The 16,587-nt window shown below is 38.3% G+C and overlaps 1 protein-coding gene and 1 non-coding gene across 4 annotated transcripts in view; both read right to left on the bottom strand.

Moving 5' to 3' along the window:
- Positions 1-16,587, bottom strand: part of trpm3 (transient receptor potential cation channel subfamily M member 3) — a 450,655-nt gene that overhangs the window by 120,640 nt on the left and 313,428 nt on the right. For all 3 annotated transcript variants that reach the window (XM_062971987.1, XM_062971988.1, XM_062971989.1), the window contains exon 7: positions 6,114-6,288. In XM_062971987.1, the coding sequence (XP_062828057.1) occupies positions 6,114-6,288 (175 nt within the window). The remainder of the gene's footprint in view (positions 1-6,113; positions 6,289-16,587) is intronic.
- On the bottom strand, positions 11,942-12,039 carry mir204a-2 (microRNA mir-204a-2). The gene has a single exon (NR_129913.1). It is a non-coding gene; the product is annotated as a microRNA mir-204a-2 (primary transcript).

A 16,587-nucleotide genomic window follows, 5' to 3' on the forward strand; every position in this document is an offset into this window, starting at 1 on the left:
TGCATGCAGAGTCAAAAAGTCACCATTACCCAATAGATGTATTCTTCTAATAGCAGTGGAAGTGGAGTTGAATGGGCTGCATGTTTCCCCATGCTTTGCCTTTGCAGGTTACACAACATGCTTTGTATTTGTGCTTCCTATGATTTGCACTGTGATTGAGCATCCTGCACTTTACATTAAGATTGTGAATTGTGTATTGTGCATTGTACAATGGCACCCAATCACTGACGTATGTTACACAATGTTCCTATTGGGCATGAGGATTATGTAGTGGTGTTGTGGTGTATGTCCATATGATAAACTAAAAAAATGTTGGACTGAGTTTCCATATGTGTATATTTGGACAGAGGTGATGGCATCTGTTTGCAAAAGGGAAATGCATTACTCTGGTAGAAACAGTAAACTTTGATTACAAATGGTGCCTAAATAAGCAAAAGGGATTTCATACCACATTGGTTCCAGGGTCATATATAAGTTTGCAGAGTTGGAGGGGCACATTGGATGTAAACAGAAATACGGCGTGATAAACATTTTCTATTTATAAATAAAGTTAATATTATTAAAGTATTCTTGGAACCAGCAATATAATGAATCCAGGAGAATATGGAACCTAAGGCCATAGACACTGCCATATAATCAGTGTAGACACTGCCATATAATCTATATTATCAAAACAGATTATCCACATTATCTGCCTTGACCTGGATTATATGAGATATAATCCAGTTCAAAGCAGATATTCTGGATTTTATATGGTAGTGTAGAAGGCGGCTAAATGAAATCCCCAGATGGTGATCCTAGCTGTTACTGAAACAGACACAGACATACTTAGAAGTTTGTTCCAATAAAGTCACTTTCCAGCACAAGCAATATTTGTAGAACTGGTGCCCGAATGAGTTCATTCTCTCATTTGGCAGCCTCCTTGCATGCCAAACACACCAGAGACCAAAATTCCCAGCAGAATGGCTTCTTTCTTTGCTCTGGCAGGTCCAGTAGAGACAGATGACAGGGCCTTGGCATCCCCTGCCTGACATGGAAATCTCTTTTGAACTGATGCCCTGTGTCAGAGAGGATAATGCACACAGTGCTAAATTGCATTGCGGTCTTTCAGCTGTGAAGCCTGTTACACTGCAATGAACAGATGAGTTCCAGGATCTGGTCCACAGCCAAGTCCAAATTATTGAGTGGGTTGTCACCAGATAACTTTTGTTTTGCTTGTTAAAGTTTGGGGTAAATAGTAGCTAAAACCAGTGCTAACCAACTATTCAAGTTCTTTTGATACCATTTTCCTATGTCTTTCTATCATGCTGCTATTCATCTAAAATCACCAGAATACAGTACTTTAGATCAGTGCTTCTCAACCTGTGGGATCCCAGATGCTTTGACCTTCAAATCCCAGAAATCCTAACAGCTGGTAAACCAGCTGGGATTTCTGGAAGTTGTGGGCTAAAACACCTGGGGACCCACAGGTTGAGAACCATTGCTTTAGATCACTTCTCTTAGGGCCAGTAAACAAAGCCTTTGAATCTTTGGGAAGGAAACCTGCCAACCTCAGGAAATGACCCAATGATGGTGTCATGGAAAAGGCATTAATGTCATTTCGAAATGGCCAAAAGGCTGCCCTGAAATTCAAAGAAAACTGGATTCTAGAGAAGCTGTTTCCCAAAATAGTTCACAGAACCATAGGGTTCCAAAAAAGCATTGTTGGGATTCCTAATCTTGAAAATAAAATTTAAAATAGATTTAAAAATAAAACCATAGGAGACCAAGTATTTGATTTATAGTCTCCTTTATACCTATTTTGTGCTACAACTATTGTGTATGTATGGCTAGACATCTCAACATTTTACAAAAAGAGTGATACACACAGTGATTTTTCATACTGATTTCACATTTCTTTTTTTCCTTTTTTTTTCTTGTTCAGCTTTTGAGATGAAAGACATTTGGAATACTGGAGTGTTATTCATAAAATATGAAGAGTAAAAATTACTCAAAAACTAGACCTTATATAGAAATTGAGGGACACATTTGAATTATTGTAAAACAATCCAGACTATATCGGAGTGTGGTGGTGTTACCTTCCCTGGAGGTTTTTAAACAGAGGCTGGATGGTCAACTGCCAGGAGTGTTTGGATAGTGTTTTCTTGCATGGCTAAATGGAGCCTGGCTGGATAGCCTTTGGGGGCACCTTCCAACTCACCTTCTAAGATTCTATGATATTTTGATTAAGCAAATCAGGGATAGAGTTAGGGTTCCACAGAAAATAAATGTCTCCTGATGGGTTCCATGAGCAAAAACATTTGGGGACTCCTGGACTAGAGTTTCCCAGTCTTGCTTACCTGGACCATAACATCTAATATGTCAACAGTGCTATATACCTGCTGACATATGCTCATCACATCCTCATTCAGGACTGACTATTGTGAGGTAGCCATTACAAGAAGCATATGCTGAGGAATGGTAGGAAGATGCAGCAAAAAAAAATATGCTTGCCTGGTACCCCTTAATACAGATGGTGTCTCAAACCCCAAAGATTTCAATGACCAGTTACGATGACCTGCTAGTCCAGTTGGCTTCTGGAAATGGGAGGAAGCACAAACCCCTTCTTCATCACAGTGGTGATAACAACATTGTCAGGTAATGAAAAAGTTATGACTGGCCTTGCATGCTGGGGTATCTCAGCATAGGTGCCGGCCTAATATTAGCCTCAACCACCATCATAGCAATCATTCCTTTAAAGACATTTCCTCACAATACAGGCTTTATTCTTATTTAACTATAACTCCTGTGTGGTTGCATTTTGTTCCAAGAAGTCATTTAAGGTATTGAAACGAACAGCTTGAGCTTATTGATTCTAAGCAGAGATACCACTATTGCTGCTGTGAACACACTGTACTCTGAACTGACAACCAGCGCATGTCAATTCGAAAATGGGGATTGTTTTGGTAGTATATTAAAAACTAAATGCCTGTAGAGTCTTCCAATGCCAAAAGGAGACTGAAGTCAAGAAATATTGCCCAGATCCATACATTTACCAGAACTCAGCAATGAAACAGCATGATGCATTTCTATATGAAAACTCTTCCCCTTCTCTAAATAATGAAATGTCATTTAAAATACTTTCAAAATATTTCATACTATATACAGGTAAAACAGTGCATTGATGTCTTATTGCAGGCAGGCACCTTTACAAATGCAAGCAAATGTTAGAAAAATCTCTCTGCAATATCTTCTATAAGAATGTGTTAACTTATACGAAATTTTGCTGTGATTAAGGTGGCTTGAACCATCATAGCCAAAAACTGTATGGTGTGGAAATGACGTGAAAGAAGCACAGGAAGACAAAAGCTATCTTTAATAATAACATTTTTCCCAATTTGTGTTTAAATGTTTCATTTCATTATGGATAACTCAAGAGTTCACTTCCTTAGTGCCGTCATAATCTGTTTTTCTGACTCATAAACTTGTCAAAGGAATTTTCATATATTTAGATGGCAATGGAGATGAGCCTGACTATAGAAGCAAGCATTTTAGATTGACAAAAGGGAACAGAAGGGGAATGTATTGAACTCTGTTTTTGTGCTAATATATATGAGGTATTTATGTAGAACAATGTTATCCCAGGGATTACAGTATCCAATGTTTACTAGCATAAATCTTTAGGCTCTCTCATAGTACTAGAACCTGGAGGCATCCAGTTAAAATTAGAGAAAAAGAGGTACGTCTTCGTATGGTGCATCATTAAAGTGTGGGCAACTTTTAAAGGGGATTAGATAAATTCATGCAGATTAGGATCATGATTACCAGTCGGGACAACTGTGTATTATCTCCCATACTAGAGGCAATATGCTTTAATTGGTTGAAAAAACAAGGCAAATATTGCTACACTGAAGTTCTGCTGGTGGGCTTCCTAGAGGCATCTGTGAACAGAACCCTGGGCTAGATAGACATTTTTCACTGGTTGGCTCCTCTGTTCTTGTCTAGCTGTCCTACAGTATCCACAGGTCTTTGGTGACTTTTTAGTACAACTTTCCCAAACCTGGTGGGCTACTACGCTCTCAAGTTAGTACAGTTAGGGACATTATGTTTTAGTGGTTCTATTGCTGAGGTTTGGCCATTGATGATTTCTTAAAAATTAAAATTATATATATATGTGTGTGTGTGTGTGTGTGTGTGTGTGTGTGTCTTCTTACTTTGGAAGTTAGACATTCAGAGGGGCCTTGGAAGTAGACTTTATCAGTATGAATTAAATCATGCAGAAAAAAGCAGTATTCATTATTAAAGAGCAAGATGTAGCATTAGTTCAAACAAAGCAGTAGTGTGATACAATAATGACAGTAAGCTACAGGAGCAGCATATAGCCTACACAGTTTGATCATGTACTAACAGTGACTTTCGGTTAAGAAAGGTGCATTAGCAACTTGCATTAGGCTTTGGATATAAGGCATATAAGACAAAACTATGAAAGGAATTTAAAAGCAGGATTTTTTGTGTGAGAACTGCCTTGATCCAGGAGAATGGTAATCCGTATTCGACTTCATTGTTACATTCTCTGCTTAGGAATACAGCAAAAGTGTTAAGCACAGAAATAGCTGAGAAAAGTGGTACAAACTGTTATCTTATTGTTTTCTTTATTATTCATATTTAAAGTAAAGGTAAAGGTTTCCCCTGATGTTAAGTCCAGTTGTGTCCGACTCTGAGGGTTGGTGCTCATCTCCATTTCTAAGCCAAAGAGCCGGTGTGGTCCATAGACACTTCCAAGGTCATGTGGCCGGCATGACTGCATGGAACGCCGTTACTTTTCCGCCGTAGCGGTACCTATTGATCTACTCACATTTGCATGTTTTCGAACTGCTAGGTTGGCAGAAGCTGGAGCTAACAGCGGGCACTCACTCTGCTCCCTGGATTTGAACCTGGGACCTTTCGGTCTGCAAGTTCAGCAGCTCAGCGCTTTAACACACTTAGCCACCGGAGGTTCCAATTCATATTTACTCAAAGCATTTCCTTTCACATACCATCATCATGTATAATGGAAGTCCTGAAGACCAGGAATATATTGTGACAACCTTGGTAGCCAATGTGTACTCTTTTTGAAGAAACAACAACATAGGAATCACAGTCAAACTCCCTAGTCCAAAAACATTTCCAAGCTCTGCCATATCCCCAGAGTATAGTACAATTGTATAGTACAATCCCCAAATACCAAATGCTGTTCTGTTTCCTTATAAATACACACATACACTAATGGGCACAAATGTGCAACAGGACACTTTTTAAAAAAAGATAATCTAACACTTATGAAACAGTGAGCTGGCAAGGGATAATGCATTGGTTACCATATTGAGGTGGAGCCCCTGATGGCGCAATGGGTTAAACCTTTGTGCCAGCAGGACTGCTGACTTGAAAGTTAGGTTGCTGACCTGAAGGTTGCTGGTTTGAATCTGGGAAGAGCACAGATGAGCTCCCTTAGTCAGCTCTAGCTCCATGCGGGGACATATGAGGAGCCTCCCACATGTATGGTAAAACATCTGGGCGTCCCCTGGGCAACTTCCTTGCAGACGGCCAATTCTTTCACACCAGAAGTGACTTGCAGTTTCTTAAGTCACTCCTGACACACACACACAAACATACTGAGGTACAGCTTGAGATACTATGATTCACAAAGTTTACTGGGTGGATCCAGACTATTCCCTATCCATTCTTTCTAACAGAAGGATCACCCACCTGGCCAGTCCTGGCCTTGAAAATCTGTGCTTGTAGATGGCATTCTTGATTCCTTATGTAGATTATGCTCTTGGTCCCTTAAGGGGCCAGAGATTCCTGCTGTATCTCTGGCCCCTTATGTGGTCCTTAGGGATTCAATTCAGCTGAAGAAATGCATGCAAGGGATTAACTCTTTCAATAAAAATGCTGTGGAGTCTTGTTCATGACTGAGCTCCGTATATATTGGCAACTGTGGAGTCCTGATTGCTCATATCACTTATTAACTGTTGGCATTAATAGTTATAATTACTGCAGTACAGTTATACTTGTATCTAAAATGAGCTAATATTATATGGAAAAACTTGCAAAGATGAACTGATCTCAACAAATGATTCTGGCAATAGACTCACCCTCCTTCTTCTGAGTACTTGTGACCAAATGCAAGGATGTCCGATGCCCGGCCGCTGCCATCACACACTACAACAGGAACTGGTGGAGTGTCACGTAGATATTCCAAGACAATAGAAATTACATTGGGTCCTCCTTCCACAATGAGAGCCACCACTGGGACCCCTTGCCCGATCCCTGGAGTGAAACATATAAAAGAAAAAAGAAAGAAAGGAAAAAAGAGGCCAGCACATCAAACAAAAACACACAAGAAGGAGGAAGCATATTGAAATTTTGGTACACATTCTTTGGTTAAACCAGTAAGAAGTGAACACTCCCTAAATGCTGTGATCCACCTCGAGCCATGAGGAGAGGTGGGTAAGAAATAATAATAATAATAATAATAATAATAATAATATTATTAATAATAATAATAATATAAGCTGTGGCGCAGACGGGAGAGCAAGCCAGTGCAATTAACTGCAATGAATCACTCTGACCAGGAGGTCATGAGTTCGAGCCCCGCTCGGAGCCTATGTTTGTTTGACTTTGTTCTATGTTAAAAGGCATTGAATGTTTGCCTATATGTGTAATGTGATCCACCCTGAGTCCCCTTCGGGGTGAGAAGGGCGGAATATAAATGCTGTAAATAAATAATACATATCTCAAAAAAAATTCTTGCAGAGGATATAACCTATACCCACATGAGGAATAATTTGTTAACTAAGTAGAACAAAAATTGTAATTTCCACATGCTTTTAAGCAAGGAGAAGTAAAAACACATACAAGATTAAGCAAATCATGACTAAAAATAGATATATGCCACCTACATAGTAACATGATATGTTAGAGCAGTGAAAGATGATGTCGGCTATGTCACAGCAAAGCAACAACAAATTATTTCTTCCACTTTAAAGCTACAATCCAGTGCAAATTTTCTATCCTTGTACTGTTTTAATTGCTTTCATTTATTATCTCAGGAGCCCCCACGGACTGGGAAGCAATACAGAGCGATTAATACATAAATAACTGTATTTCTATTACGTATCCCAATTCAGCACCAATTTTTTTTTTTACCTAAGAACCCCAAGATGCATATACAGTTCTCATCAACATAGTAGCTTCTATTCATTTCAGTGGGATGACCGTCTTTGAGTAGGACACAGGACAAATAAGCAAGTGTATTTCCTACCAAATACCCCTCCAACATTAACTATTAACTAGTTATTTCTAATAACTGCAATATATTAAAGGATGCATGTACACTTTAGAATGGATGCAGTTTGGCAGCACTTTAACTGCTATGGTTAAATGCTGTGTAATCCTGGGATTTTAGGTTTGGTGAGGCACCATCACTCTTTGGCAGAAAATGCTAAAGATCTGACAAAACTATAACTCCCATGATTGCAGAGGTTTGAGTCATGGCAGAAAAATGCAGTGGTATCCAACTGCATTGTTTCTACAGTGTAGATACAACCAAAATCTGTCTTAAGTTTTTATTATGTCAGTGACATCTACTGTCACATATGTAAACCAAGAGACATATTCGTACAAACATTTACTCCTTTATATGCAAGGACACTGGCTGTCTTAGTAACATAAAAACCAGTTTAACCACAATGCTAGGATTACAGACTGATACTTGCAAGCATGCTGTATAGGATTCACAGGCAAAAGAAGAAACAAGGATTGACATGCATAATAATAGTAGCATTTTATTCACGAAACACTTTTTGTTATGCTGTTTTATAAAAAACATCTCCAAAAATTTCTGATGTTGTTAGATTGAATGTGTAGCTCCTGAAAGCCAATCCAAACTAAGGACCAAAACACATTGGGCTTTTTATACATCAGGAAGACAAACAAACAAACAAACAAACAGGGTTGCTGTGAATTTTCCAGGCTGTATGGCCATGTTCCAGAAGCATTCTTTCCTGACTTTTCACCCACATCTATGGCAGGCATTCTCAGAGGTTGTGAGAACTGTTGGAAACTAGACTAGTAAGGTTTGTATGTCTGTGGAATGTCCAGGGTAGGAGACATTTCACAGGGCATCTCTCACTCTGAGGTGGAATCAAACAATACGACCATTCCCAGAATTACTTTCCTATGATCAGTTTTCTTACCCTATAATATGCACGAATTGAGTGCCATAACACTACACATCTCTTTGTGTTGCCCCGTATTGCATTACTGGGTGCTGGTTGTGAATCATAATGACTGCTACATTAGCAGAAAATATAATTGTTCATAACACAGGGGCAACCGCTGCATGTTACAGGTAAGAGGAAAAGTAGAGATGCTCTTTTCAATAGCGGACTACTGTTCCCTTATTGCAGTTGTGCCTTCATTAGCACTCTGACAAGTAAAAATTTCTATATTGCACATACCAGTACAATTCTGACACCTCCATGTTTAACGTTTCTGAATTTCCACATGCTATAGCAATATATATGAAGACGCGTTTGTGTGAGTTGGGTGCCTTCAAGTCATTTCCAGTTTATGTCACCCTATCATGGTTTTCTTGATAAGGTATGTTCATAAAGAATTTGTCTTTGCCTTCCTCTGAGGTTGAAAGAGCACCCAGTGGGTTTCTTTATCTGAACAATACTCTGGTCTCCAGGGTCACAGTCCAACACTCACACTGGTTCTCTATTAAGCTGGGAATAGTGAAATATAGTTGATGATGTTCCATGTCTTTTTAAACAATAAGGCAATTCTTACTAAGTAGGAAGCACAAGCTGAATTCAAATATTTTTCTGTTATATAAAAGCATTACATAACACAAACTTCTCTTTATTCATATATTCTGTAATGTCAAAAGTGTCACTCGAAGGGAGGAACTTTGATTCAATACAGTGAAGACTTCTTTCTCCACATCTTTTCTCACTATACACTTTTAGTACTATTAAATCCCTTCTGACCTTTGCTTCTATTCCTTTGTCTATCTGTTAATCTCTGCAAAGACGGCTTTTGCATGCATTTTATTAGCAGCCTTAAAACATGGTCAGCAGTGGGAACAAGGCAGTTCCCCTTTCCTCATCCACGAGTCATTTGCAATTAAGTGTCTTGCACTGAGGCTGCCTACTCCACGATATGCTTCAGCTCCCAGGTATTCAATCTACACCTCTGCAATGTGAATTAATTGCAATGTTGACAGCAGCATTGGCTGGGTCTTTGCCCACTGGGCTTTGCGAAACTTGGCTCCATGGCTATATTCAGAATGAAAAACCAGGCATAAATGAGTTTGTGAGTTTATGGCTGTGTGCCTTTTAACAAAGAGCGATTTGTTTGCAGAGTGGGCAAAGGCGAAATTTGCTTATCCACTCTGCTATTAGACAACTGCATGAGTCCCCAGGAAAACATGGATGTGGAAAAGGGAGGAATGTAGGACCCTCAGGCTGCCTTGATCTCACAGGAAACTTAGGCCTGTTTCCAAGATGAATCAGGATGCTTAAGGGAAGAAGTTTCCATGTTCTGAATTCCTGATATTTATTTGTTCCACAGCAGCATATTTTGCTGAATGACTGTCCTTTATTGTGCTGTCAAAAAAAAAACCTTGTGGCTAAAGGTTGTTTTTTTTTTTTTTTGCAATTGTCCTTGAGATAAAATAAATCTTAGCATCTCATACAAATGACACAAACAAATTCAGCACATATTTTAGTTGTTACATCTGGCATAGCATTAAATCAGCAATGAGTTGGAAGATGTCTCTGAAGGGCAGAGTTCTGGGGTGCTATATGGAGTAGGATAAAATGTCTCAGAGATTTCCTTTGTACAAAAGGTTTGCCTTTAATGTTGAGTTGTTTGCTCGCTAGAGTTCAAATCCTTTTGGATTGCAGGCAGTGGGCCAAAATGTTCAGGAACAAGCAAATTTAAATTTGGTAACCTTGAAACTGTAGGAAATTTGCCATTTAAAAGAAAATCCTCATGGGCATTTCCTTGACTGCCATAGACTTAGTGCATTTCTTGAATAACATTAGTGAAATATGTCAAAACATATTCTTTAGGAAATTATTTTACCATACACTACAGAAAAAGCTGATCAAACTATCATCTGCCTATTGTTCTATCAAAATGCTAGAATATTCTTTCAATGCTGATATCAAAGCCAGGAGGAATGAGACAATTTTGTGCCCAAATTAACAAGTGTAAAGATTTTTACCTAGATTCTTGAATTTAATTATTTACACTTCTGATCTAGATTTAAATATTTAACACCAAAACTAATGTGTGAATTTCCATTGGATCAAACCTGAAATTACAACATGATCCCTGTACCCATGGATTTTTGGAACTGTGAATAATAGCAAACATGATATTTGGCTACTTTGGCTAGAAGCACACCATAGAACTGCACTAGAGGACCTAGAGATCCCCACAAATACTTCCGGAGAGCCCTTGGGACTCTGCAAGAGGTGCTCAGGGGCTCCGCAGACACCATATCTCCTCTGGGGTTTCTGCTATTATTATTATTACTATTATTATTACTATTACTATTATTATTACAATGGCTGATGGCAATCTGTTGGGGGTGCTTTAATTGTGTTTTTCCTGCATGACAGAAGGGGATTGGACTGAATGACCCCAAGGGTCTTCCACAGAAATAGTTATGTTTATGTTGGTTAAAATTGCTCTTCATTTTAAATATTGTATTATTTTTTTTGCATTCTCCATCCATGGTCTAGCCCATGCCTTATATATATACATTATGCATACTATAATGTATAATATAATATATAAACATTTATTGGGGCTCCGCGAGAAAATTTTGCTTCATAAAGGGCTCCACAGCTGAAAAAGTTTGAAAACCCTTGTTTTGGAGTGTATGTGGATGAAATTGTTGATATCGAGTTATGGATAAGTGTGGTTGTACAGACCAGCACAATAGGCAAATGATAAAAAGGGGGCAGAGAAAAAAAAGAGAATACCCTTGGTTTTATAAAGGCACTCTTATAAGTTACTTAAATATCTTAAATACTTGCAAATATTCTGGTTTGATCCTGATTTTATTTCCTCAGTGAGAGCATCTATGAGTACAATTCTAACCAGAACATTCCCAAAATAGAAAGGAGGAAATTTTGGAAATTTTCCCTGCCTCTGCAGCTTCCACTCCTTTGGTGTTCCCCACAAGCTTCTACAGCAGTGGTTCTAAACCTGGGGTTCCCAGGTGTTTTTGGCCTTCAACTCCCAGAAATCCTAACAGCTGGTAAACTGGCTGGGATTTCTGGGAATTGTAGGCCAAAACACCTGGGGACCCACGGGTTGAGAACCACTGTTCTACAGCATTTGTTCAAAGAACATTGGTAACTATAGAAATCAGCAAAGATTACTGCCTCCATTCAGCCAGCAGAAGATCTTCATTGGCTCAAAAGCTACCATTGATGGAAGGAAGAAACCCTTTCATTTGTGGAAGGAAATTGCTTCGGCCACCCCACTGTATAAATAACCTGTCCATACAATTAATTATAAAACAAAAACCTCACAATACAGTTCTGACATTATATTGAAACTGTACCTAAGAGTTCCAGATTCAGCAAACATGCTGGGAATAGCAGAAATTTAATATTATCTAATAAGCATAAATGCCTAAAGCAAAATGAACTCAAAAGTAGCAATGTCTTATTACTATAAGGTGACCTAACCAACTTGCCTGTTACGACTTACGTTGTCTCTAGATCCAGCTTGGTTACCCATATTCTGCTCCTGCTATAACCAGAAACCAAGGAAACGCCACAGGGTATAGAAATGCATTCATTACTGAGCATAATGTAAAAGGAAGATCAGGACGTAAGTAAATGAGCATTCCAATGCATTTGATGATGGTGCAATGATCAGAGAAGATGCTGATGATGACAATTGAACGTCCCTTTGCCTTCCCAGCCCCCTTCATATATTCTCAGGCATAGGATGACAAAGGGAAGTCCACGGGTCACATGAATAGGTACTGCAGACGCTTCGCAACATTAGAATTTGTCACTCAACTTCAGCCTTCCCTGAATTCTTCTCCAGTTCATTTTTACCTTTCTGGAAGAATAAATTAAGCTCTGCAAATCTAAGATGGACCATAAAGTCTATATATTCTATACTGAAATCATATCAAAGACATTGTGCTTATTCCCAAACTCATAAAAGCTGACCATCCTGAAGTTCACTTGGCTTTGGTAAACTAACGCCAACTATTAAATTCTGTGCACATAATGACACGATAGAGAGAAAGACTGTTCAGAAAAAGCATGGGGTAGTCTATATATTTTCAGATGAATCAGTAGGCATCTAACCTCCCCTGCGAATAGTGTAGTAGCCTGTATAATTCAGTCTACAATCTGGCACTTTCAAAAGAGTAAATCAATTCTGTGACTGCAACTTCAGTGTGTGGAAATATCTAAAAGAAAGCAAAATACCCTGAACAATACAGAACTGAAGCATGCACTTACAAATACTGCTTCTTAGAAGTTGTTTTGTGACTCAATCCATTGTTTTAAAACAGATGGGAGCAATTTCTCAGCATGTCCTCCTGAATGCCTACAGGGCTTCATTCCTTGCTATCAACAGGTTTGTAGCCTTTCACCACCAGCTCAGCAACACAGTAACAACAAACCCTTGATTGTTGTATTAAAACAAAGTGTGCAGTGAGCATGACCTTGTATTAGTGATGATTCATATTCTTGGCAGTATATAGGTATAACTGGCAGTGGTGGGAGATTTGGGTGGCTACATAAGACTAGAAATGGAACCATATGTGTGGCTAGCAGACCTGTGCTGCCTATTCCTGTTTGAAAGTGGTAGTGAAATATTTTTTACTTCAAGAAGAATCATTTCAAAGGAGGATTGAAGCTTTTTGTAGTACTATAGTGGAAATACATGTGTCTGAAAGATCCCTACTTGAACAATCTGGACTTTTCTTACATGACCTATGTAAATTTGTGCCCTGTAAAAATTTATGTAGATTATACTTTGTCTCCAAGAGTACACTATTTATTCTCTTTTTTATTTTATTTCTTCCAATTTCAATAAAGGACAACTGGTACTTCTGACTTCTAAGGTTGCAAGCATTTCTCACAAACTTCAGAGTCTTAAGAACGAGAGACTTAAAATAGAAGTTGATGTTTCTAGGTATCGAAGCCTGTGCCCAGTACCAAATTCTGCAGTCATGCAGTGAGTGATGTAGATTATGGAGTTATGGAATTAACACATTCCTGGTTAAAAGTAACATATTCTGTTATTTTTGGGAGAATCTTCTAGTCACGAAATGGCACCATGCAACTTTGTTAGAAATGATCAGGATTTGACGAATATATACTGCAAAAAACAACGCAAAAACAAAACAACAAAAACAAATCACCACCCCTCCTCATGCATCCCTGCTAGACCCGGAGTCAGAAAAAAATGGGGTGGGGATTGAGAAAATTTTTATTTTTTTTAGCAAATCCTAAGTAAGATCATAACACAAAAATAATTTAAATTCTATTACTCATTTTATATTTTATAGAGACTTAATTAAATCGAATTTCTATTTTAGCTACAAAGATTCAAGTCTAAAACAACCCCCTGAAAATGACTTAATTGGTAATTTAGTGGTTATAAAAGAATACCATAATGGCTCTTGGAAACTCTTGAAAACTGTGTCAATACACTTTGACAGAAATCTATCGGTGGAGCAACTTCAGTGGACACACAAGAGTGCAAGTCCAGTCAGTCTTTCTTGCCCCATTGTGTCTTTTCAAATGTTTAAGAGTTGAACATGACATTTCATTTGTAGCTTTTGAATCTGGAAATGTTGCAGAAATCTGAAAAGGTTTCTTCACATTTGGAAAAATTTCTACCACAGACGAGATATGTTTCCAGTGCATTTGATGGTTATTCTGAAGGTGTAATCTTTTTCCATTTTCTGCACCACAGGACAAACTCTTCCATCAGTATCTTGAAGGCATTCATTGTAAAGTTCTGTGCAGTTGTTCAAGTTGTATTTTAAATGGCCACAATTAATAAGGAAGAACACTTGCACTTCTTGAACTTCTTCCCTGTGCCGTGTAAACCTTTCCTGAAGCTGACTGCAGAAAAAGTCCAGAAATGGGACCCTCATATTGCCCTCATTTTTGTCTCCCTTTGCCTTTCTCTTGCCTTCTCTCTGTTCTGCCTGTGCTACAGAGTAAGAACTTCAGAACGACCACTATGAAGACATCAGAAGGTAAAAGTGCCTTACTGGCCTATAATATTCCATTGGTGAAGTTGCCTGGATGTTGCTTTTACAAGTCTGCCTTGAACAGAGGCGAGGCATCCTAACTTCTCCACTCATAGACTCCACCATTAGTCTTGCTGTGTCAATGATCTCCTGAAATTCTTTCACAGATTCTGTGTGCATCTCCCTGGCTTTTTCTAAAAGACTGTCGACATATTACAGATTACCAAAAAAGGCCATATCTACTCTTTGTAATGACTTGCTAAGCTGAAGGGATGATGAGAGAAGCTTTCTTAGGATGTGTATAGTTACTACATATTCAGCATTCAGGACAGCTAAAAGAAGGTGCCCAAGCTTGGGAAGAAGTCTCACTGTTGTATAGAGGGCTCTCTTTTAGTTCTTCGAGTGTTCTCACCACCACTCTGTACATTTCAACAAAACATGAAACTGCATCATGTTGCTCAACCCAAAGGGCAATAGGTTGTTTGCTCTTGATTCAGAGAAACAGTATTTTATATTTTTCTTCAACAGTTGCAGTCTGATGAATGGTGCTCTGAAGAAACTGCACTCAGATTATATTGTTCCTTATCATTTCTGACACGTGGAATTTTGCAAGTCTTTTCTAAGGCTAGATGCAGTGAATCATCATTGGATACTTCTGTGATATAATTTCTTGTGAACCACTAATATGACCACTCCATCATAATCCTGTCCTCACAAGTATTGCAAGTTCAGCCCATTTTTCCCAATGTTTTCAAAATAATGCTTCCACCTGTCACATCACATAGCTTCACAAAACCTATAAAGTCTTCTCGTATTCCTGCAATTTCAACATCAACATACCTTACCAAGAGTAGTAACTGTCCTGAGGTACTCACATCAAAGTTTCATCTGTCAAAACAGAGAAACATTGTGATGCATTGCATCTTTCAACAGTTATTTTGACTATCCTGTCACCACAAATGTCTATTAGTTCATTCTGTATTTGAGGACTACTATACTGGGCATTAATATCTGCAGTTTCAAAATGACTTTTTAGATCAGTGTCTCTTGATCTGGCATGAGATCTCAAGAAGGCCCTGAAATTACCATCATTATGCAAAGGTTCTTCACAGGTAATAAGCCCTGAATCATTGCTCAAAAGCCAGTTTTTGTCAGCCATAAAGGACACTAGTTTCCACAATTAGCAGGTTTCTTTTTGTTTTCTTTTGCTTTCTTCATATTTCCTTTATCGTGATGGCAGGTTACATGAAGACATTTTCCATTGTGAGTTAGCAAGACGTTTTCAGCCAAGCACAAGTTGTTCTTATGCTACTCTTTTCTTTTTTTTTGGTGTTCATTGAAGACTTGTATTGCATCTTTCCATTGCACAAATGGTTTAGCAACCAAGGCACCAAGCTTGTGATGACCACCTTTCCCCCAAACACCACACAGTGCTTACAGAGTGCACCTTGTACATGAAATGAGCACAGTAACCAGGGAAAACTGTTGAACTATTTGGGTTGAAAACTTAGGTGCCTCTTCTTATCCACAGGAAATACATATCCTGGTAATGGATTTTGCAGAAATAGAGCTTTCACCTGGTCATCAGAAACAGTCTTGTTCATAAACATTCCAAAGTTTAGTAATCACACAGCTTCTTATCTTTACTCCTGTTCCATGGTTTCTTTCACAGAGCTTCAATTAGATGAACCAGTGGTAGACACTTCAGTTTCCACAGTTTCCTCAGTTTTCACTTGCAACCTCAGTTTTCAAGTGCATGTTCTGGGGTAGTCACCAATACCAGCTGCTACAATGGTTCTCAACCTGCTGCCTTCTTGGTCTTCAATATTTGGGTTTTTTTTACCATTAACTAAAAAATGCTCAGTTGCTTTGATAGACATTTAGGCATCTTCTGGGGTCAGGTGGATGAAAGGAATCACTAACAGCAACTAACAGGGCTTTAGCGAATATAAGAGAGAGCTCTGAAAGGGGAAGAGCAAGAGATCAGTGAAGCAACTACTTTGAGGTATTCTTTAAAATATTTTTCCCCAAAACTATTAAGGATAATTATATGGGATAAAAACAAATGAAACTACAGGATAAAATCTGTAATTGTGTTCAAATTTTACAAAAAGTGTTGATTAGAATCAGAGAAACAGCATTTTAAAAGATCTCTTATACATATATTTTCATTTTAAATTGGAATATCTAAAAATCAGGATCTATGACCCAAACATTACATTTTTAGAAACTACATTAAAAATACATTTAATCTGGTACCTAGTTATTCAAAAATACTTGATAGTTTAGGAGAAATTAAAGTATAAACTTAA

Source organism: Anolis carolinensis, chromosome 2, assembly GCF_035594765.1.
Source record: "Anolis carolinensis isolate JA03-04 chromosome 2, rAnoCar3.1.pri, whole genome shotgun sequence".
Lineage (NCBI taxonomy): Eukaryota > Metazoa > Chordata > Lepidosauria > Squamata > Dactyloidae > Anolis > Anolis carolinensis.